Here is a 24,713-nt window from a genome sequence, read left to right on the forward strand (position 1 = left end):
TTTAATCCCAGCACTTGGGAGGTAGAGACAGGTGGGTTTCTGAGTTCAAGGCCAGCCTGGTCTACAAAGTGAGTTCCAGGACAACCAGGGCTATACAGAGAAACCCTGTCTCGAAAAACCAAAAAGAAAAAAAGAAAGAAACTTAAAAATTTTTTTTCATTTTAAGAACTTTAAATAAACAAAACATTTTTAGTTCAATGACAGATTATAAGCAGATACAAAGTAAAAACTGTTAAAGGATTTGATCACTATAATCGAAGTAGAATTCTACATAAAATGTTATTATACTGTATCTACTACAAAAGTGGAAGATCTGCAGGGAATGTCTAAAACTTGGGAGAAGGAATACGAATTAGAATGTACAGTTAAGTTAAACCAGAAAAGTTCATTTTATCATGTTTCTGGTACAAATAAAATAATACTCCATACAAGGGACTGATACAGCTTGAGTTTGATCCCTGGAAGCCATGGCAAGTAGAAAAGAGAGAACCAATCAAATGTGAGGGCTGTAGAACGAGCTTCATGGGTAAGAGAGAACACTGTTGTTTCGAGGACCCAAGTCCGTTCTCAGCACCTACCTTGCATAGCTCACAACCACCGGTAGCTCTGGCTCTAGGGGATCCAATACCTTTTTTCTGAATTCTGTGAGTACATGCATGCACACACACACTGAATTAAAATAATTTTTCATAGAATAAGATGCAATTTCTATCATGAGCATGTTGAGTAAGATTATTCCAAATATCAACACCACAGAAGAGTTTAATGGTAATCTCTAGGACTGCTGGAGTTTAGCTATTTAAGCTTAAGTGTCCAAAGTAACACAGCACCCCAAGTCATTTCATTTTCAATAATTAAATTTTTATCTTTACGTACATCAGTAGTGACTGCAAGATTAAGAGCAACATGAAAAACAAAACAAAACAAAACAAAAAAAACCTACACAAGCTCCATGGTTCTCCAGAAAGAACATCTATTCCCAGACCATGCTCTTACCCTGGAGAGAAGATGGTCCTTGTACTGCTGTTGAGTAAGGAAATGTTCATAGCACACTGCACATGCAAACGAATTAGCCAGAGGTCCATGTAATGTAATTGTGGGATCACATGGGGAGTGATCAAACCTATACAAGGAAAGAAGTGCCATCAGTTGGATCTACTTCCCAGGAGATGACCTGGTTTGCCTTACTTGTGAAGCTGATGCACCTGAACACACAAGCACGGGAGGCATTGTATGTCTCCTTGAGACATCTGTGAAGGAAACTAGCTAGAGGCCCCATCTTCTGACTATCTGAAATGGAGGTTACAAGACCCTCTGCTTTCTCGTGACCTACTAGAAAGACGCTCAGAAAATCAGAAAAATGAGCCCCAGCAGAGCACTTCACTGTAAAGATTGATTTCTTACAGTGGTTGTTTTAGAAGGCACGTTAGATTATGTGGATAGACAAATGCTCTGTCTCCTGAAATTTATATTTATACCCACAACTACTTCAACTGCACTATAATGCTGAAAAACAACCTAACATCTTACCCAATTTTCTAGAAAACATAAATATAAATCACAAATAACACATCAAAATAGTACAAAACAAACTGAGTTTCAAATATTAAGCTAAAACCATGCTGGTAAAGGTTTACCACATTTTGATTAAAAAAATCACTAAAGACTGCTCATACTTGAATGAGACCCTGGATTGGCTCTCCATGCCTAGATGACTAACCTTTAACCTTTGAATCCAGAGTGCCCTGCTTACCTTTTCAAATGTCCCAACAGAAGGTGCCCATTGTCAAATTCCTTGTTACAGTGCATTATAGGACACAAAATTGGCTTCTCAGACCTCCACATCCTGCCTCCACGTTGGAATGATCTTTTTGTTCCAGAATTAGCTGCATTTGTTCTGAGTCCTACATCATAATATAAATTCCTAGTTTACTATTTCAGAGAAGTGTGCACTGGACTGATCATCAGAATGACACAACAGTGGGAATGAGCAAAGCATCAAGGAGATGGTCCCAGTTACAATCAGGTGTTCAAAATCTTAGACTCACAAACACAATCAAGCTCCCTTGTTCATATAAAATGGAAAAGCTCTTTCCCTTGAATTCTTACTGTATTCTTATTTAACCTAAACTCTTCAACTGGTTAAACTAACTTCTAATAAGTATCTAAAGAGCTCAGAGGCCAAAGAAGTTAACAGCAAAGCAGGACACTGGAAAACAGTGGTGTTAGTGACTAAAACTAAATGTGTGTATGCGTGTCCTTTAAGTGTCATCTCTTGGGGACTGTACAGCTTTGGGAAAGTAAGGTCTCTCCCCTGCCTGAGTCTACTGAGTAGACTCGGCTGGTGGGCCAGTGAACCTTGGGGACTCTGTTGTCTCTGTCTCTACAGCACTGGGATGACAAACACATGCATTGCTGATGTGAGTGCCAGGGATTAAAAGCTCAATGCTGGCACCTGACTGTCCATCCATCCCTCTATGTCCATAGCAACAGAATCAAGCCCACATACTTTCTACCTTAAGGCTCCGAAGAAGCTCAGGAACTGAACTGTGATCTCTAATGAATACCTGACATTTTTAGCCATTGGTCCACACACTGTCTTGCTGCTTCTGTTTCTGAATGTCCTTGAATAAATTCCAATTCTTGTAAACCATGAGCGTGCTGAAAATCAATTTTTTCCTAAAGACAAGAAAAGAATTCAGTTGATTTAAGATAACCACTGTTTCTTGGGTGAAAAGATCTTGATGAGAAAATACTGAATACTCTATTCCAAGAACTTCACATCTAGATATTTGTACCAAAGATTATACATACGTCAAAATAAAGTTTTATGTACTGTATAAAGATCTTGAGCCCTCAGCTATTTGCTGGAAGTTGCTACATACTCCCCAACAACAGGGAGGTAATTTGATGCAAGAGAATATATTCACAAGTCACCAATGGTGTTAAGCATTAAGAACCAAATGAAGGAGTCATCTCAAATTATGTAAACTATATCAAAAAGGATAAAAACTAACTAAATGGGCTGGAGAGATGGCTCAGTGGTTAAGAGCACCGACTGTTCTTCCAGAGGTTCTAAGTTCAATTCCCAGCAACCACATGGTGGCTCACAACCATCTGTAATGGGGATTTGATGCCCTCTTCTGGTGTGTCTGAAGACAGATACAGTGTACTCATGTACATAAAATAAGTAAATAATTCTTTAAAAAAAAAAAAAAGACTAACTAAACATTATTTAGTCGATATTGGAATGAAACCAGAGGATTATTTATATCTTTAAATTTTTAGGTAATTTCAAAAATTTTTAACAGATTTATTAAAAAAAAAGAGCTCAGTGAATATTTGTTTAGTGAATGCTATTAATATTAGGCCCTCAGTAGCATTGACTACATGACAGCACACAACGTCTGTCACCACCTACACTGAGAGTTGGCCTACACTGTGAACAGAGCTTTTGGCTTGCGCTGTGTGCAGTCTCCACTACTACCTCTCACCCTGCTGCAGTAGCGTCAGAGCAGCCACATACAGTATGTGAGTGAACAAGCATGGCAGCATCCAACACAACTTTCTTTTTGGTTTTTTGAGGCAGGGTTTCTCTGTATAGCCCTGGCTGTCCTGGAACTCACTCTGTAGACCAGGCTGGCCTTGACCTCAGAAATCCGCCTGCCTCTGCCTCCTAAATGCTGGGATTAAAGGCGTGGGCCACCACTGCCCAACCCAACACAACCTTAAACACAAAAAAAGATTCATTTACAAAATCTATGTACAAATAAGTATATTGTGACTCCTGAAAAGGTGGATAGGTATTTAGTTCTTCCTATACACATTTAATATGTACATGTAAACAACTATTTATCAGAATTCCTGAAAACTCTGCTTCTGTGCTGGCATGTATTAACTTTCTTCTCATTCTCTAACAATATAATGTCATAACTATTATTCAGCATTTACACTGTACTGGGTATGATAAAGGGAGCCAGTGACTCTAGATTTTAAGACTTATTTAGCCATTTAATATGATTTTTCATAAGAAAGGGTGTTCAGTATAGTTTTATGTCAATGTGACACAAGCTAGAGCCATCAGACAGGAGGGAACCTCAATAGAGAAAATGTCTCCCTCCAAACGATCCAGCTGTAGTTATTTTCTTAAGTAGTGATTGGTGGGGAAGGGGCCATTCCATTTTTGGTGTGGCCATCCCTGGGCTGGTGGTCCTGGGCTCTATAGAAAAGCAGGCTGACCCAGCCATGAGGAGTAAGCCAGTAAGCAGCACCCTCCATGGGTTCTGCAGCAGCTCCTGCCTCCAGGTTCCTGCCTGACTTCCTTAGATGCTGAACAGCAACAAGAAATAAAAGTTGAATAAACCCTTTCTTCTGCAACCTGCTTTTGGTCACGGTGTTTTGCTGCACCCTAACCACCCTAACGAAGACAAAGAGTTAAATGAAGAAAAAAAAATGACCAAGATTTTTATCTGAACATTATTTATAAAATATTGTTCCAAAGTACAGCGATAAAGAATCCTCAAAATGCTGACATGTACATACTAAATTTTTAAAGTATCTATCATACAGAACTTGTAAAGCCCTAACGTGCTAATGTGAGCTTTCATAACACAAAGCAAATATCTCAACTTCACAAACCACACCAGTTTCTTACTAATCACGAGATACAATCTTCTTTAGTAACAGCAGTATCAGGGGCTGGGGGATGACTCGGTGAGTCACGACCCTGAGCATGAGGACCTGAGCAGAGCCCAATTCCTAGGGCCCACACATCCAAGCCAGCCCTGGAGCACACCACACAGCCAGCCTGGCCGGATCCATGAGCACCAGGCCAAAAACAGACCTTGTCTCAAAACACAAGGAGGATGGTTCAAGGGTGGCCTCTCTCCTCCATAGGCATGCACATGCACATACAAACTGTAAAACACCAGAAACTCACAAACACCGAAAATGTGTTTAAGTAGAATAATTACTCACTAGAATTTCTCAAAATTCTATTTAAGCTTCTTTCTTTTTTGGAAACATCTTTACATCTTTATTATAAATAATTTTATACATTAACAAATCTTTTATACATTAACAAACAAATAAAAAAACACACACATACCCTAAATGCCCTGTTCTTCTCTTCTTTCTGTTGTTTTTCTACTTCAACATGGCGGGCCAGGCGAGCCAAAGTTAAAGCAACTTTATCCTTCTGATGATCTATATAGTCTTTGCGTTTAAAATTCTCCTACAGTACAAACAAAACAGGATAATGTTTATTCCATTTAATACAAAATTAGCACACAGCCAATAAACATTCACTTACCAAGCAATTACTGCAGTCAAGAACCATTTACTTGTTAGAGTTCTAAAAATCTTGATGTGTGTATATGGGGGTGTCCTGTCTTTGTCTCCAGAGTATATTTTGTATTTTACTGTAATATTTTATAATTGACATGCTAACAGAAGAAAAAAACAGAATCAAATAAAACACTCAGTTAAGGGGCTGGAGATACTGCACAGTGGGTGAGAGCACTGGCTGCCCTCCCTGGTTTGGTTCCCAGCTTCACAATCCTAACTTGTTCCACGGCATCTGATGCCCTCTCTCACCTCCAAGGGCATCAAGAATGCTAGTGATACACAGACACACATGCAGGCAAAGTATCCATACACATAAAACCAACACACACACAGTTAAAACCACAAATGGGAGCAGTGGTGGCACACACCTTTCATCCCAGCACTCAGGAGGCAGAGGCAGGCGGATTTCTGAGTTCGAGGCCAGCCTGGTCTACAGAGTTCCAGGGCAGCCAGGGCTACACAGAGAAACCCTGTCTCGAAAAACCAAAAACCAAAACAACCCCCCCCCCCAAACAACAAAAACACCCACAGATGGGAAAAAAAAAGAGAAAACATAAATTAGCACACACACACACACACACAAAAAGACAAAAGAAAGGCAACAAATAAACAGTAAAAAATAAACCTGGCATTGACACAGCTGTGCTAATCACTCTGCAAGGCAGAAGTCTAAATGCACCAATTCAAAGATTCACTGTCCATGCACTGTGAAAAAAAATTGAGGGCCAATGGGATGGCCCAGTAAGTAAATGTTCTTGGTACCAAGCTCACACATATAAATACACACACACACACACACACACACACAATTAAATGTAATTTTTTAAAAATTTTTTTAAAAATTGAAAGCAAGATCCAATTATATGTTGTTTGTAAGAAATTTTCCCTTAAATATAGAGACATACAAATTAAAAGCAAAGAATGAACACAATATTTGCTAAGGGCTGGGGATTAGCTCAGTGATAGATGCTTCCCTAGCATGCACAGGCCCTCAATTCAATCCCCAGAGGCTGATGAAGGTGGGAGGAAAGAGGGAGGTAACAAAGCGGGTGTGTGTGTGTGTGTATAGAGATTTGCTAACACAGAAGTCAGAGGTTGACTTCAGAGGTCTCAACTGCGTTCCACTTTCCTACAGATACAGAACATACTTGTGACCACAGTCACCCCAGTCTGCCTCTTAACCCCCTCCTTCTGACCCCCTTTCCTTCCCAATTTCTTCCTCTCCTGCTTTTGTATCTTTTCCCTCTTTGCCACTCACTGGGTCTTATTTTCTTCTTAGTAATAAACAAATAGGAACTCTGTCTCCCAATACTGAGGGTAGATTTGAGAGACACTGCTGGAAACTTGGGGAAAACCTTAGTAAATAGAACAAGAACACACTGTAACTTTGAACCTTTGAAAATTTGAAGTTAGCAATTTGGAAATGAAACTTTAAGTATTTTCTCTTTAACTCAGGAAAAATAAGTATGAGGCAGGTTTAATAGTTACATGGCAGTAGTAGTAGTAAACGGAAGACCCACAAATCTTCCGTTTGCTGAAGGCAGGGCACCATGGTAAAGCACTTACCCATCCAGAATCACAAAACAAAATAAGGCAAGCTGCTGACTAAAGCCAGGCATGAGTGATGTTACCACCATTCTCTCAAGAAGGCTAAACCCCATTTCTAGGGGTACACAGTGAGGAATGGCCAGTAGACCATTCTGTGCTTCCAGGAGAACACACTGACACTGGAAAACACTGGTTAGAAAGCTGACCAAGAAACCACAGGGAATTCTATTCTGCACTGCAGCACTGCAGTACAGCAGCTATTCCAAGGAACGGAGAAACACGGATACAACTCCTAATTGGTCAGAAAGCTGGGGAAAGAAAACTCTGCATTAGCTTATTAACAACTGAGGTACTTTCCTCCTCACTGTCGACTGGAATGGATTTGGAATGCCCATGGAAACACACCCCTGCACACATGTCTACAACAGTGTTTCCAGCCCTTCCTGTTAGCACTGTTCCTGCCACAATGGACTGTGTATTCAACTTGTGAGCCAAACAAGCCTTTCCTTTAAGTTGCTTTGTTATGACAATGAGAAAAGTAGTGGAGCCCAACCTCAGAAAAAAAAAAAAATGTATAGTAGCAAGGGGTACGAGCAGAACGTGAGTACAGTTCAGAACAGTTCCAAGTTCTTAAATGTCTCCCATAAACCAAAGGTAAAGGGCCACAATTCTTAGGACTGGAAATGTCTGCCCAAATGCTACTGCGATTTAATAAAGCCACAGACACAGAATACAATTCTTGGAATGTAACATACACTGAGGCTCGGTTTGCCATCAGCTTACTAAGGCCATACTAACCCAGCTCTGAATCCACATAATAGTTTTTAGTTCTGTTTGAAACATTAGCAGCTAGAACATATCCAGGACCATCCATCTTGAAATACCATGGTCACTTCGGACTAACTTCTGTGTACTGAAGAGTCCACGTGGACAACAAATGAGAGGGCTCTGTGGAGTGGTGGGGGTAACCCAGGAAACCCTGAGGGGAGATTCTGTGAGGAGTCTCTATAAGCAGGTAGGTAAGCAACAATACACTCCCTCCCCTAGTACTAAGGATTAAACGAAGGCCCCACATGCTAGGCAAGTGCTCCACCATCTAAGCAACAACCACAGCCTCTTTCTTTACTCATTTTGAGACACACTCTCACTATGTTGCCCAAGCTGGCCTCAAATCCTCAATCTTTCTACTTCAGCCTCCTGAGAAACGGGCTTATCTGTATTTTTGATCACTCTGTTTCTTTCATATCCAGAACTCCATAGAACAAAGACCAACAGTACAAAGCCAAGAGGTTAAAGGGCAGACACGTTTAGCTGCTTAGAAATTCTTAGACTTTCTTACATGCTGTTGTTTCTAAGAGGGTCTCCTATAGTATAGGCTAGGCTGACCTCAAATTCCCTATGTAGTCAAGGATGACTCTAAATTCCTGATTCATCTGCCTCCACTTGCCAAGTGCTGGAACTTCAGGTCTGAGCCACCATACCTGGCTTTTCTCTTTTAAACTTGATTAAACATGTACAAAGTATTCTGAGTATCCTAGAAATGGCAATCAATGGACACTAGTTAAACCTGACTATTCTTATTTTTGTCCATGAAGATTAAGCAGATACAGATGCCAGAATAACTTTTAACCTAGTCACCACCTGTAATCCTAGTACTTCAGAGAAAAAGGCAGGAAGACCTAGAATCCAAGACCAGTTTTGCCTACACAGTGAGTCTGACACCAGCACAGGCTATATTAAGAGCCCATGGTAGAGCCAGGCGGTAGTGGTATGTGCCCAGGACTCAGGGGGCTGAGGCAGGCAGATCTCTGAGTTTGAGGGAAGCCTGGTCTACAGAGCAAGTTTCAGGACACTCAGGGCTACAAAGGGAAACCCTATCTTGAAAAAAAAAACCTAAAGAGTAGAGTGTGATCAATTAGCAAGCATACATCTCCAAGTTCACTCAATATCACCAAAACAACAAAAAGTTTATCCTTAGATGTAGCTCTGCAAATCTACAAATGAGGTATAACTTGGGGAGCAAAGAAAGAGGACTCTTTTATGACATCTACATTAAAAATTTAAGCTTTGCAACAAACTACCCACACTATCCTTTTCTTTTTGTTGCAGATCAATAACCTTTCCACCAGAAACCAGTTCAGACTATAAACTTAAATTTTGAATTCTGATGGCAAGAGACTCATTGATAATTACCTCCAATGAAAATTCTACCACTCTGACAAAAATCTCACCAAAAGGTTTATCCAATATAAAGCAATAAGGATTCCCTGGAAAGTATCAGAACCTGCAACTGCTAGAAATTGTGACCTGCTATGTATGTAAACTGTGCAATAAAGTACAAGCATTAAATAGATTAGCCAATGAACTGACACAAACCCTACAGATCACAAGTCATGCTACATTACATTTTAATCTTTGCTATCACATACATTTATGTGAAAATAAACACAAAGGGTAAAATCTAGGAAGGTAGTGGTTCTGTTTGGTGAGTCTCTTCCTTCCCTACTTCCTTATTTTTCTACAAGCAGTACATGCATTAGAATTGGTACCAAACCTACTAATGATCAAGAGTAGATAAAGGCAGAATGTGTTAAAGCTCTCAATCTTTTGTTGTTTGGAAATATCCTTGAGGTAAAATGGTTGGCTACAACTTCCACGTTCAACAGAAGCGTCCAGGGTCTAGGTGTAGGTGCACATGCCTATAGTCCCAGCTACCTGAGAAGTGGTGAGAAGCCTACCTAAGATCATGCTTTAGATACCAACCGGGGCGATACAGGAGGTATATGAAAAAACTAAGAATTAAGATAAGCGACTTACAGATAGAAGGCTGGCTTATTGGCTCATCTTGAGAAAATATTTTCAGTTTTGAGACCAAGTACCATTGTCATTTTAAAGCAAAACCTATTTGGCCAATACCAATTAGTATTATTTTTGTTTACTTAAATGTGTCTTTCTAGTATATGTTTTGTTTTTAAAGAGAATAGTTCCTATTGTGATCTTCTTGTTAAGTCTCCAAATCCTAGCTCCAGTTTAGTAAAAGCATTTTATTCACGTGGAGTAACTGTTGTCTCTGAGGCTTGCTGCCTGTCTGCTAACCCAGACCAAGTCCTGGAATCTTCTACCCTCCATACAATCTTATCTAGGCCTAGAATGTTTTTAGCCTTGACACTCCTGAATAAGCTCATTCTTTCTGAACTCTGGCTGGCTGATTCAACTCAGCTATTCTGGCTCAAAATGCCTCTTTCACACTGATTCAATCTGACTTCTCTCAGCCTCTCTTGAATTGTTCTGCTTTGCTACAAACTAACCCTGACACTGTGTTCTAAATCCTCTGGATAATTCTCATTCTCCGGCTCCTCTCTCTTCACCTGTGTCTAGCTTGTTCTCTCTTTTCTTCAACCTGTCTCTGTACCACTGTCCCAGTAAAACTGCCTCTTTCCCTCCTGTTCTCTCTCACGGTACAGCTCTCTCATAAGTAGCCTCCCCTTCCTCCCTCTTCTCATGAGAGTTGGGTATAGCTTATTCTGGTACATCCTTCTGATTTGTCACTTTGTCTGTATTAACCACCTGACACACAGGAGATTGGGAAGAATCCCTGAAACAAAAGCATCACCAATTTAAAGCCTTCTTCACTACCATTCTAAAGCTCCAAGGTCTGTTTGTAACCCCAAAGTTCTGGGGACAAGAAGGCCCTTTTTGCCCAATTTATGATTTAAGTCTCATCCCAAAGAAACAGTTTGAAAGGCAGCAAGTTTTCTCAAGAATTTTATATCAAATACAGATAAAGCAGGAGATAAACACAATGCAGTACAATATATATTCACGATCCCCAGCAATAATTCTGAAACCAAGAAACCCTCTTTTTACAAAGCCATCTCCCTCACACTCCAGTTGTTCACAAATACAAAGTACACAGATTATCTGCTTTATATATACAACATCAAAAACAAACATGCAGATATACCCCATTCTGTTCTGCATACCACTAAGGAAGCCGGTACCACCAAACCTGTTAAATAAGATCCTATCTGTCGCGTCTTTTGAGTAAAACTGTTAGTATCTATAATTTTTCTAATGACAGACCCTCTTAGCACAGGAAACACGCGTGTATGTTCAGTTTATACAACTTTGGGATTTAAGAAGGAATTTCTAACTATTGTTGAATATGTAAAACTGATAAAGGAGGGTTACTTCTCAGCCCTGAGTGCCACTGTGATGCCTCGAACAGAGACAAGGAGGGATGGGGAGAAAGCAAGCCAGGAAGAAAAGACAGGGAACAGAGTATGCAGGACTAGGCACAGTGACTCATGCCAGTGATTCCCACACTCAGAAGGCTGAAGCAGAAGGACCACTGCCTGGGCTATAGAATGGACCCTGTCTCAAAAAGGTAAAGGCTTGGAATGTATGAACTGGTAAGCTGCTTACCTGCTTATCTGCTTATCTACCATGAACAAAGCCCAGGTTTGAGTCTCAGCACAGCATAAACCCAGCATGATTGCTCATTCTGTTACCCTAGCACTCAAGTGGAAGTGGGAGAATTAAAAAAAAAATCTAGATCATCCTCAGCTATACAATGTGTTCAAAGCCAGCATGGGCTACACGAGATCCTGTATCAGGGAAAAGTAGTAATAAAAAAGAAAAAAAGTGGTTGGGGTTACCAAAATTACCACGAGCACCAGGTTTACAGTTCCTATACACACACAGATGTCAATTACAACAGTCTTACAAATGTTCATTTTCTCCAAGTATACCTGGAAACTTCCTAAGTCAACATTAAGAGATATCAGCCACATGCAGGTGCTCTGAGGAAGGTGCTGGCTGAAGGGACCCTGTGCAGCAGTAGCCACAATGGACAACCACGTTGTTTGTCTCCAGTGCTTTCACTCCAATAGTCCTAAATTCTCTCACAATTTATGCTGCCCTACGCCGGAAAGGCAATGCCAAGATCTTTCTTTGAGCTTAAATTATTTTAGATATCCACCGCAGACAAGAGTATAAATCAATTTCTGGATTACTTCCAAAACCTCCATTGAAACACTACTTTGAGTCATAAGAACCAAAACATTTTCATGCATAACTTACCATTTCTGCAGTTTAACTTTCTCCATATCTGTCCCCTAACAGCTGCTCTTAACCATTCTGAAGCCAGGCACACTCAAGGCCATCTCACCCATGCAGGAGTCAGCTCTTCCCCGTAAAGGAATGTCTGTTTCTCCAGCAGACCAACTACACTGACATCCTGAAAGCTCGCTCAGGTGAGACAGTTGGTAGAAAAGCTGACTCTCCAGCTGGCCTTCTCATCCAACATCACCACAGGTTTCCCTCCGAATTTAGTAGTTTCTCCAGTGCGTTGGCATTTGCCTCGATCAAGAGCACACCTGGTTCTCTTTTGATCTTAGTTCTGAGACAGGGTCCCAGGTGAGGTCATAACCAGCCCTCAGGAAACCCATACCTTTCTTGGCCCTTGCCTGCACACAGTGGGTACGGAAGGCCGAGTACTGGTGGGCTGCCCATGCCCAATGGATGACTTCATACAATGGGAAATGTTTGTAAAGAGCCATTAAGTTGGCCAGGGTGGGGTGGGGGGTAGGGGGTAGGCTCAGAATAGCAGGAGAGAGTTGGGATGAATAGGACCAAGATACATGGCATTCATGTAACAAATCTTTAAAAAAAAAAAAGTATGCATCTGTTTATATCCAATATCATCCTATTCACAGAAAATCTCAGAATGTGGAACACCAAAATTAGTTATAAAAATTAAACCTGCATTGGACTTTAGTGTTTTTCATAGTATCCCAGTTATTACTTTATACTTAGCTGTCCTGGAACTCACTATAAAGACCAGCCTGTGTCTGCCTCCCAGTGCTGGCATGTAAAGGTATGTGTCACCATACCCAGTTGGAACCTTAAAGTAGGGAAACTGAGGCTGAGACAGTAGATGACTTGCTAACACTGAGGTCAACGCCTTTAGTGTCTTAAAAACATCAATCCCCTGCACCATTCTACCTTTGTTTCACTAAACAAAAATGGTACAAAAAAAGCAGGCAGTAAGAATCATGACCAGAACAACCAGCTACGGGAGTGGACTGCGAGTGCCCTGTTGAACAGAAGCCTGGAGCACTTTAAGACCAGCCTTAGTCCAGAAAAAGGCCACCTCAATGGAAGAGTGAGGAAGATGTGGCTCATCTGACAAGGACCAAGTACCAAGAGTACATGTACAGCCATGACAGAAAGAGATTTGTCTACAGAGACATGGCAGCACGTGACCTGAGCCTGGGGGAGTCTACATCAAGATGTGGGTAAAGAATGCTCAGCACACACAGGATACATTCTCTCCTAGCCTTTCTTCCCAGACAGGAAGCTGACAAACTCAACACAATCAAGATCAAGGTGATCCAGCCATTCACAACACACAGAGCTAGCTCAGGACATTAAAGAAATAGTAAGGGGCTGGAGAGACGGCTCAGTGGTTAAGAGTACTGACTGTTCTTCCAGAGGTCCTGAGTTCAATTCCCAGCAACCACATGTGACTCACAACTATCTATAATGGGATCAAATACCCTCTTCAGTCAGGTTTGTCTGAAGAGAGTGACAGTGTACTCATATTCATAAAAATAAATCTTTAAAAAGAAATATCAACACACACAAACACACACAGAGAGAGAATTCTATGCTAAGAATCTGAATGAGGCTATTTACATATTAACTGTATTTTACTTAATAAGGAATGGGCTGCATTCCAAACAGGAAAACTGCCACAACGAAAGAAAAAGTATTTTATTATTGTTGATTTTCTTTCTTTTTTTTTTTTTTTTTCTTCTTGAAACAGCATTTCACTATGTACCCTTGGTTGACCTGGAATAGGCCATGTGGACCAAGCTGGCCACTCAGAGTCATCTACCTGCCTCTGCCTCCAAAATTAAAGGCATGGGCCCCCGTCTCAAAACAAACAAACAAACAAAACAAAACAAAACAAAACAAAAGAAGTTATGGGTGACCACACTTAGCTAGCAATCAAATCTTTTTTCAAACAAGACTTAGAATGCCTGCACTTGAAGCAGGAGGACTCCACAAGTGCCAAGCCAGTCTGGGTGATACAATGAAACCAAACATGAAGACACACCCACCCACCCCACAAACAAAGCAACAAGAATACAACTTGTGTCTTAAAGACTTAGGTCATGTCATTCCGCCACTATTCATGGCAATGTTGCCTCACTAACTGAGAGAGACTGAAATGGTCCACAAGCATGATAGTCACTTAACACATAAATTGCATTTTAAATCCAAGGAGTATGAATCAGCTACTACAGACAAAAGTGGGAGTTCTAACTGTCCCTTCAAAGGGAATGCTGTGACAGCCACTCTTACAGGTAATGAAAGAAAAAAGGCACGAGATATAGTTCATGGGAAAGGACATATGAGAAGCTAGCCTTGAAAAAGAACTAAGAGAGCCTCTAACAGCAACACTTGAGACATTTACAGTAAAAACAAAAGAAACAAATAAACAAAATCACCAAATATACAACATTTACTTTTATTTATACCGAAGAGAGAGGTCAAGGATATCAGACACACTATAATACTGGAAAACAAAGGTCTTCAAAGTTCTAAGACAAACCCGAGAACTCTGACCTCAAAACACCCAAAAAACCACTCCTAAAAAAAAAAAATAGTAAAGCCCTTAAAACCCAAAGATTGGCTAACTTTAAGAAGCAAAATAACAGAGCTAAACTATAAATTAACTTTATGATATTAAATTCAGCCATATTAGTATATACAGAATGCATCTGTGAAGACTACACAATTTAACCCCAGGACTTGGGAAAGTGAAGTGGACTCGTCTTGAATTCAGAGCTGACCTAGACTACAAAGACACTGTATCAAAAGACAAAACCAACAGCAGTGACAACAAAAAATAAATAAATAAAAAATACCTTGAACTATGAAAATGCCATTAAATGAGATATTAAAAAATAATTAGCCAGGCGGTGGTGGCGCATGCCTTTCATCCCAGCACTTGGGAGGCAGAGGCAGGTGGATTTCTGAGTTCGAGGTCAGCCTGGTCTACAAAGTGAGTTCTAGGACAGCTAGGGCTACACAGAGAAACCCTGTCTCGAAAAACAAACAAACAACAACAAAAGTTCAATAATCAGGGATCACCTCTGAGACTGGACTGGCTATAAGATTTTTTCTTTCTTTCCTTTTTGAGACAAGGTCTCATGTAGACCATAAGAACCAGGAATCTGATGTATAGCTAAGGATGGCACCCTGCACCTACATCCTAATTGCTGCGTTTACAGACATATATCACCATTACTGGTTATGCCTTGAGCCCAGGGCTTTCTGCCACATTAGGCAAGTATTATCCCCTCTGAGGTATATTCCCAGCCCCTGTATATTTTTAAGGATTTTAGGGAAAACTAAAAACATTCTTATCACAAATGCTTATGACTACTAAACATACAACTTAAATGACATTTCAATAGGACATAGTGGCTCACACTTGAAATTCCAGCATTTAGGAACCAATAGGATTGGTGGGATGGTTGGGAAAGAGGAGGGGGTGGTGATGAGGAAGAGAGGGAGAGGGAAACTTGAACAAGCAAGAAAGGAAGAGACGGGGAAATGGCTCAATAGGTAAAGTGCTTGCCACATAAGTATGAGGACCCAAGTACTGCAATACCCAGGTAAAATACGGGGCCCAGCACTATGATCTGTCATCCAGTATGATGGGGGCCCAGCAGGTAATTCCTGGATCCCCCTGGCTAACCAGTCTAGCCACCAACCCTGTGAACTCACTGTTCAGTAAAAGACCCTGTCTTAAACAAACAAACAAGCAAACAAACAAAAAAACATGCCAAGTATATAAAGAATTCACCTGACATTAACCTCTGGTCTCCACATGCTATGTACACACACTACACAGACATTTACCGCTCCTAACACACACACACACACACACACACACACACACACACACACACACACACACCATTTCAGTTAAGTACATAGTGGTAGAATGAAAAATATCAACATCCATGAGACTAAGGGAAAAATGAGACTTCCTTTTGGAAAGAGATTCTTGGGAAAGACAGATCAAAATCACAAACCCTCACCAAGAGGACAGTACTAAAAGCCCAGCATGGTGCCACAGTCCTGAAGTCCCTGGCCCCAGGAGGAGACATGAAAACCAAGTTTGGGGCAGCTTGAGCAGCCACAACTGAACTGTGAGCACCTCTCTAGCCTACAGGGAATGAACACAAGCTCCAGCACTAAGATCTCAAAGCTCCACATGTTACAAAAGTGCATTATAGTAAGGTAAAATAAATAATGACACGGGAGTACAAAAATGGGACTCCAATAATAAGAGAAAAAGGATTTAATAAAACAGCATTCTCAAAAATCATTCAGGAAGGGAAACTCCATACACTTTAATGGTTTATAAAACTTGTTAAATATGAAAAGAAAGGTTTGCATTCAATACAGTAATCAACATTTACTTACTGGTAACTTCCTCCTTTAAAATTTAAGTGAAAAGAAATGACTAGTTTGTATGCCCACTAAAAACCATACAGAATCAATCTGACCAATTGAATGACATGCATAAGATGTACCCACAGTGACAATCAGGTATTAGTCTAGCCACCAACATTAAGTACATAAGGGTAAATTTCAAAAAACAGGAACTAGACAGTGCAAGACTGGGGCAAAATATGCCTCACATTAAAGGAAAAGGTTTTTTGTTATTGCAATCTTCTACTTCTAAAGAGATCTAACACATAATTTCAAGCCTTCAGCAGAATCCCAATTAACTTCAAGAACAATGAATGTGCTGCTAACCTCTATGTTCAACCTTATCGGTATCCAATCCTATAGAGAGAGGGAATTCTGGACTCTGTCTTTTCAACATCCTTGCTTACAATACCTGAGAGGTATATATCCTGGATGTATCAGGCCCTTAAGGACACTACAATCAGGTCACTTAGGTATAATGCAGTAAAGTAGCCTGAAAGAGTATATGCTGCCCTCAAAATGGCATTTTGAAGGCTAAGTAAATAAATGCAATTATACTGATAAAGAAGCTGCCAGTTTAAAAAGGAAAACAAAAGTAATTATACTGATAAGGAAGCTGCCACAGACTACTATTTATAATCTATAGTGCCACCAACTTCAGTGTTTTAATGTCCTTGCTTCTACTGTCCCAGGAAACACATCCATTTAGCAGATAGAAGTAGTGTTGCTATGGCTATAAACAAAGTTAGATATGAGACAGATGACTCAGTCAGAAAAATCTCAAACATGCAAAGAAAAAAAGAACTACTTTTATGTCTAGAAAACAGAACCAACTACTAAAACCTAAAGAACTTCTGTGATGTTAAGAGGGAAATTTATTTTATAACCTTCTGAAATTAGTAATAGTGTTATAAAGAAAACAAGTTAGCATTAAGGAGTACATTTAAATAGTGCAATTGTACAGGTAATAAAGATAATAAACTAAGAGTAAATCACTGTACAAACGTCACATAAATACCACATCAAAGGTTAGGTCTTAAACATAAGAGTAAAATTTAAAAAGGCACTTTATATAACAATAAACGGAAATAGTATTTCTCTATATATAATAACTACAAAAAAAAATCACATCGTCTCCAAATACATATTATATCTAGTCAAGAAATGACACTTTGAATGAAAGGGAAAAACCAAATCATTAAATGAACTCTTCAAGAAAAAGCAAGTGGTAGTCTCACTCAAAAGTCAACCTAACAGGAATTCTGATGCAGGCTCTGCACACGGCAGACACAATCTAAATATCCATCTGGGTAAATCTCAATGCTATCTTCATCTACTGGGGTGTCTACTGGGGCGTCTCACTAGACCAAGTACCAACTTTTACCTTTACACCATCATCATTCAAGTATGCCAGATTAAAGAGAGAAACAGGTGAAGGATACTGGAAAACTACCGAGCGAGCTACACACTCCTACACTACCACACTGTCCACACCAGCTCAGCCGCCAAGCACTGCTATTAGGTTGTCTGACTCATCACCAATTTGGTGATTTCCCGACATTTTTCACTTTGAGAAAAACGCAATTCTTTGGAGTTGCTTGGGTTTATCAATTGGTGGTCAAGCAATGTTACTTTTACTTCATTAATGAACAACATAAACATCTAAGACGAGAGTAGTGCTGTCTTGAAAATACTTAAGAGCTGTACAATAATGTCAAAATTATTAAAGTGCTAAATTTTCTGTGCTTTTTTGTTGCCGTTTACTATAAAGCGGGGATTGATACAAATAAATTAGTGGGCGTGCCAAAACAGTTTCAGAAAGCACATCTCCAAGCATTATTTTGTTTTGTTTTTAAACAACAAGAATATCTCATAAATCATGTGATATGTAGCATCTAATTCAGGGCAAGATGGAAAAGAACAAATGAGCTGAAGCAGGCCCAATGCTGCACAAAGACACGTGCAAACTTGCCCCAGTAAAGTCTGGGTGGTTAGCCCTTTCTCAGAGGAAACCTGCACTGCTACAGTTATGGGCTAAAGTCTACTACCCCATTGTATAGCACTGAATACAAGCTACAAAAGTCTGTTTATCTGGAGTTTGTTTGAGAGACATTTTAGAGACCCCCTTGTAGGAACCTAAGAAAGTCAAAGTAAAATTTTGTGGACAATATTAACTTATTAAGTAAATATTAACTCTAGATACAATTCAGTTATATCTGCTAAACAATCTTGATAAACTAGTTCAGGTTTGGTCTACAAATAAAACAAACAGGACTAATACAGACCCTAAAATTATCTGACAAAGTAACATCTTCCAAGGTGGGAACCTCGTGCCTTCAATCTATATGGCACAAATGAAAAGCAGCAGCCTGGCCTAGAAGCACACGCCTTTACTTCCAGCAGTCAGAAGCCAAACAGAGACAAGCAGATCTCTATGGGTTCAAGGCCAGCCTGGTCTACTAATCAAGTTCCGGGCCTGCTCGGCATATGTGGTAAGAGCCTGTCTCAAAAACAAAAAAGAAGAAATGGAGGTTAAGTAGGCTGCTGAATATGTGTAGGAAAGTAGGAAGGGTTTTCTAATGAATTACAAAGCGTGAGCATCACAGAAAAGGTCATCCACTATGATAAACAGGAGCCACATAAACCCTTAAGACAATGCTATATTCCATTAATAGTATACCTAAAACATTTTGATCAAGCAGATTAAAAATTAAGAAAAAGCAGATGTTTGATCAATTTGTGACCAAGAGGTCACAGAATTAACATCTGTGAAACAATTATTTTTTGGCTGCCAAGTTACATTAGGTTAAGCGTTCAGACCCCCCTCAAACTTGACAATTTTCTCTACTTTAAGTCATGCTGCGAAGACAGGGACATAGGGGCTGGTATATCATACAGCCATTGCCTTGAGATTAAAGAGATGATACTGTGGGACATTAATATAACTGAGGTATCTGCTGCCAGCTCCGAAAAGAGAGTTATTATTTGGGAGCAAAATGTTAAGTCATCTCAGAGAGAGTCTGATTAGATTCCATGACAAATTAACCACTTAACCAAGAGCGTGTCACTGAAGTCTTGATTCCAGCCTTTTAAGAACTCAATAAAAAGTATTATTTAGATATTCAGAAACGCTGTGTATCTTGAAAACACCCAGCCACGCTTTATATCTCAAGGATTTCACAACGACGACTAGACTAATGGCATCCCTCTATTTCAAGAGAGATCAGATTGTCAGGCATGTTTGAAATTCTTGCTCTTAAAGAGTTCACATTTGCATGCCTGGATGATAGAAATATCCTGTATTTCCAGGGCCACGATGATACATTTGTCTGTTGTGAGAATGTGATACACTATCAAGCTCAAACGAACCAACTGCTTAGAAGACAGGTTTAAGAAGGCCATCTCAATGAAAGGCCCACATCAGAGAGACTTCTATGCCTGAGTCTCACAGGTGGTTCATATGAGAGCTTGGTAAGTCAAAGACTAGTAGAACTGATGACAACAAGAGCTATCTCACATGCAGCGTTATGAGTATCACGTGACCGTGTGGTAGCCCATCATAGTCAAGATGAAGACAGTTTATCTTTTCTACAGTGATGTTACAGGTATCTTTTTTCCATATTTTTTCCAGATTGAGTCCAAAAGTAGACCTGTGACATTTAGTCATCCCAGTTATAGTATGGATTTGGCAAAAGTTTTAATGAATTCCAGCAGACACATAGCTTCAAGACTAATTCTGAAGTCTCACAGAGCTTGCTAATAGTATGGACTATGGTGAGCTAATCGTCTTAACATAGGGACTGTATGTAACAGATCTGTCATTTTTGGATGACCCATCAAGCTGAAGCCTGACATTCTCAGAAGCAATGATGACCTTAAATGAAGGTTTTACACTTCGGTCTTAGTAAACACTGATCTAGTAGCAAATTGTTTCCAGATCCAAAACTTTGCTAGTCCTCAGTTTACCAATAAGAGTTTCCTGAGGCATGAATCTATGTATTTTTTTAAAATTCCAGACGATTCCTGAGTAACCTTCTCTGGACTTAGTTTGGACCAAAAATACTGTGTAAACCTCTATCCAACACTCCTTAGAACAAAGTCTCCATTTGGCCAATAAAGCTTAAGTCTTTTTATAGATACTTCATTCTAAAGTCTAGAACTCAACCGTCAGCTGTGATGGACTGGTTGTTTTTGAGATGACCTTCAGCCTGGGGGAAGAACGGGTAAATTGGACCTTGGAAGGCTAATCTGCTAAACATCCAGGGTCAGAGTGTTAGTTCTTATACCCATGGCGTTCTGGGGAGTCTCCCTTTTTTCTGTATCTATAGGGGTGATTCCGGGGTTTGTACCAATCCCCTTTGGAGTACCCTCTGTTGTGATAATGTGCTTTCTGATCATGACTATAAAAGTACCGATGCTGAGTATAGTATTTATTGTGATCCTTATATTCATTTTCTTTAATACTATTGTCTTCTGCAACAATAGCATTCACATCTTGTCCAAAAAGAGATGTACCATCAAAGGGCAAGTGTAAGATCTTCTCCTGGGTTTTCTTAGTGAGAGATGTTAGTCGGAGCCAGGCCTGTCTTCTATAATCTACTGCCATGGCCATAACTCTGACTACAGAGTCCATTATGTCCCTAGTGGTACAGAGCTGCCAAAGTCCTGCATCCATGCCATCAGATATTATACACCTTGCTTTCCCACGATCAAACTCCGGGTCGTGAACCAGATCTTCCATGTCTTCCCAGAGTTTACGTTGATACTGAGTCATATAGGCCATGTAGCTAGCAGCCCGGGCTGCAATGGAAGCAGCATGGTAGAACCTGCAACCCATGACCTCCATTTCTTTTGAGGTAGAGTCTAAAGGAGATGTTGTGTTTCCTCTTTTGCTATGTTCTAATACATCTATGATGGGTCCCTCAGCTGGTGGATTTGGCTGGAAAGGAGATGTGTCCTTGGCCACAGGATAAACCCTGTGTCCCATGAAGGAAGAAGGATGGCAATCAGCAGGGTCTTTAAAAACTTCAGTGGTGGCAATTCTCAAAAGTGGATGCAGTGGAGGAACCAAGCGTTTTTTAGAGGTCATCCAATCAGGCTTGCCCTCACAGGTTTCTGCTTCAGACTGGAACGTCACCCTCTTTATAACACCCCTTTGTTCCATTCTCTTCAAAAGACCAGTAAAACTAGACTGCATGGGGTCAGGTGGCTGCCCTTTGTCATCAGCTGACGGAGATTTGCAGTCAGACTCCTCTTCAACTGTGGATAAACTGTCCTCCTTAGAGCTGGAGATATCCCAAGGAACTGACGAGCTCTCACTTGGCCTAGAATGATGAAATCTAAAACAACTCCTGGACTGCAGATCACGTATGACTCGGGACATCTCAGCCACTTGTGTCTGGAGATACAGGATGGCATCCTGTCCACTCTGTGAAGCTGAAGACATCGTGCCAGGTAAATCCTCTTTAACCTCAGAAAAAGCCAATGATTCCTGGGAGCCCAGAAGTGATGCTGAAGGCAGAGTCTGATTACTTTGTGGTTTAAGTGTCTCTTTTTCAGAGACACTAACATCAGAATTATTGTGATCATTTTTCTGGTTCTCCAATGGGTTCTCAACAGAAGAAGGTTGAGAAACTATCCTTTGTGGGCTGTTGGCACAACTCCCAGAGGAGGAGCTGCTGTCTCCAATGGGAAGAGGAACACTGCAGCTAGAGCACATTTCTGGGCGATGATTCTCAGAGGATGGCACTTTAGATTCAGGCATTCTCTGGGTTATCCACATGAACAAGAAAACCAAGGAAGAAAAAAAATATGCTTTTAATATGTTAACTTTCAAGTGCAGAGATGCATGTCCAGTAAGTAGAATTCAAATTTTATATTATTATACATAAGAAAGGCAGAAACAATCCACTATAGGTCGGCCAAAGATAAGAGAAGTCAAATACACAGGATTTACTACCCTCAACCCCATAAAAACTATAGGCATTAATTTTGGACTCTGTCTATTAAAAAATTATGACTAAAAATAAGATCATTTAGGGACTGGGGAGATGATCCATATGTAAAGTGTTTGTCGCGCAAATATGAAGACCTCAGTTTAGATCCCCAGTACCCAAATAAAAGCTAAGCACACAACTGCAAATCTGTATCTAGCACTGGGGAGATGGACAAAGGCAAACCCCAAAATGCACTGGGCCTAGTCAATCAGTGAGCTCCAGGTTCAATGAGAGCTCTTCAAAAATAAAGTAAGGTAAAGAACAACTGAAGACCGCTGATGTCAGCTTGTAGCCCTCACATGCTTGCTCACATGTACACCTGCACATACCTGCACACACACACACACACCACACAAACAAACTTCAGTTCAAAGTCGTCCTATCCTAGTCTGCTGCCTGATCCTAGACTACAGTAAGATGCTAAGGTGAGGCTACTGTAATAACAACTAACAAAAGAAAAGACCTACTCAATATAGAAAGAGCAGCAAATGGAGGAAAATGAGAGCAGAGAACATGAATAAAGTCCTACTGAAATGAAATGGAAAAAAAAAACTTTTACAACTCCTTCAGTTAGGGCCATTTTACACTTCTTTAAATATTGTTATTAACTGTCCATGAATAAACTTCTAGTCGTACCTATCTGCTTCACATTTTGTTGTTAATGAACTTCCGTATTTGTTACTTTATTTCATCCTCACAACAACCCTGTGAGGTAGGACTTATTTTCTTTTGAACTGCAAAAACAAAATGAAGCAGCACAGCCTTGAGCTAAGACAGTGAGGGGTAAGTCTCACACTGAGGCACGCTGATTACACATCCAAGTCTCAAGTCCCATAGCATGGAACAACAAGAAGGTTCCTGGGCACCATGAGCAAGAGCCAGGAGCTCTCTGATCTATCAAGAAAAGTCCACCAGTAGAAACGTGTGTCAAGTCAGGAACAAATGGAAACCAACCCTGCCACAAAGGGTTCAAGGAATTCAACTCCCACAGTAAGGAGTAAGTCAGATGCATGGGTTCTAAGAATGGAAAGGGAAAAGGCCAAAAGTCACTGCTCAGCTGAAGGCTCCACACTCCTCTTCCTAAAGGATCTTCACACACTCTTTCTCTCAAGATACATTTTCTGTGGCCACAAGTTCAAAAGGTTAAAAAAAAAAAAAAAATCAGTTCTACAGGTACCAAATGAGTTATAGGAAAGAGGGAAGCTTGTACTTTTTATCATATTCCCTTTAATCAGTTATTACTTTCCATTGCTTATATTTAAGTAAAATATAAGTAAAAGCTGCTAGAGGTATAAGACTCGTGGAGCTATTTCTGCTGGCCCATCCTAAAGAGCAGTGAGCATTCTTTAGAGCAGCTGTGCTCTTAAGCACACCATTACAGCTTTCCTCCATCTCAGAACACTATAGGCCTCTTAACTGACACCACAGAAAAAGATGAAATCAAATGAAATGTACTTACATCACTGTGAGAGGTACTAGGCTCTTCATCATCACTGCTGACTAGATCAATATATTCCAGAACGGGTCTTAACGGTCCTTCCTATGAAAGAAATTGAGGAAATTCAAATCATGAACATCATTAAACCAAACCATCATTGTAAACAATGTTCTTTGTTGGGATTGGCTCCAAGAAGGAAGACATACAAGCAGCAAGGGGAAAAAACAAAAAACAAAAGAACACAAACAAAAGTAAACTATTCAGAATACAAATAATGTTTAAAAAGCTGACTAAGTCAGGCATGGTGCATGTAGTGCTAAGTAGTTTAGTAGCTGAGGCAGGAGGACTACAAGTTCAAGACCAGCTGGGCTATTGCACAGCAAGTACCAGACCACCCTGGCCTGCAATCAACAAAAATCTTTAAAAAGAAAAAAAAAAAAGTTACATCCCAACCCCTAGGGACACAAATACTATGACCCAGTGCATTTCAACAAAGATGTAACAACAGTTTGTTAAGATATACAAATTTGTGAATAGCAGAGTATATAGATCAAAACTTGGAGATCTTTGACCAATAACTAGCTTCATCTCCCAAAACTTAAGAGTAAAACATCAAACTCAGATTATTCTCCAATCTTCTTCCTAGTCTTACATCAGGCTTAAAAGCTCAGCTCTCATTCTACAAACAAAGGAGAATTAATAACATTATGACAAGAATAACTATTAATATAGGAATACCACAGAAGGTTATGAAACCTGGGAAAGCGAGATGTATAATGGGTACAGACTCATGGTACAGTACAACTAACACGGGTGGTAGTAAGAGACTCATGGTACAGTACAACTAACACGGGTGGTAGTAAGAGACT

At 40.1% G+C, this 24,713-nt stretch overlaps 1 protein-coding gene across 4 annotated transcripts in view; it reads right to left on the reverse strand.

Annotated features, from left to right (window-relative positions):
- Positions 1-24,713, reverse strand: part of Znf451 (zinc finger protein 451) — a 54,915-nt gene that overhangs the window by 21,158 nt on the left and 9,044 nt on the right. For 3 of the 4 annotated variants that reach the window (XM_021156802.1, XM_021156863.2, XM_021156724.1), the window contains exons 3-7: positions 23,866-23,946; positions 5,108-5,233; positions 2,568-2,679; positions 1,754-1,904; positions 997-1,123 (exon numbers count right to left, since the gene is read on the reverse strand). In XM_021156802.1, coding sequence (XP_021012461.1) covers positions 997-1,123; positions 1,754-1,904; positions 2,568-2,679; positions 5,108-5,233; positions 23,866-23,946 — 597 coding nt within the window. Of the gene's footprint in view, positions 1-996; positions 1,124-1,753; positions 1,905-2,567; positions 2,680-5,107; positions 5,234-20,524; positions 22,178-23,865; positions 23,947-24,713 lie in introns of those variants that run through there. The other variant, XM_021156988.1, reaches the window with a different exon arrangement.

The sequence above is a fragment of the Mus caroli genome, chromosome 1, assembly GCF_900094665.2.
Source record: "Mus caroli chromosome 1, CAROLI_EIJ_v1.1, whole genome shotgun sequence".
In the NCBI taxonomy this organism is placed as follows: domain Eukaryota; kingdom Metazoa; phylum Chordata; class Mammalia; order Rodentia; family Muridae; genus Mus; species Mus caroli.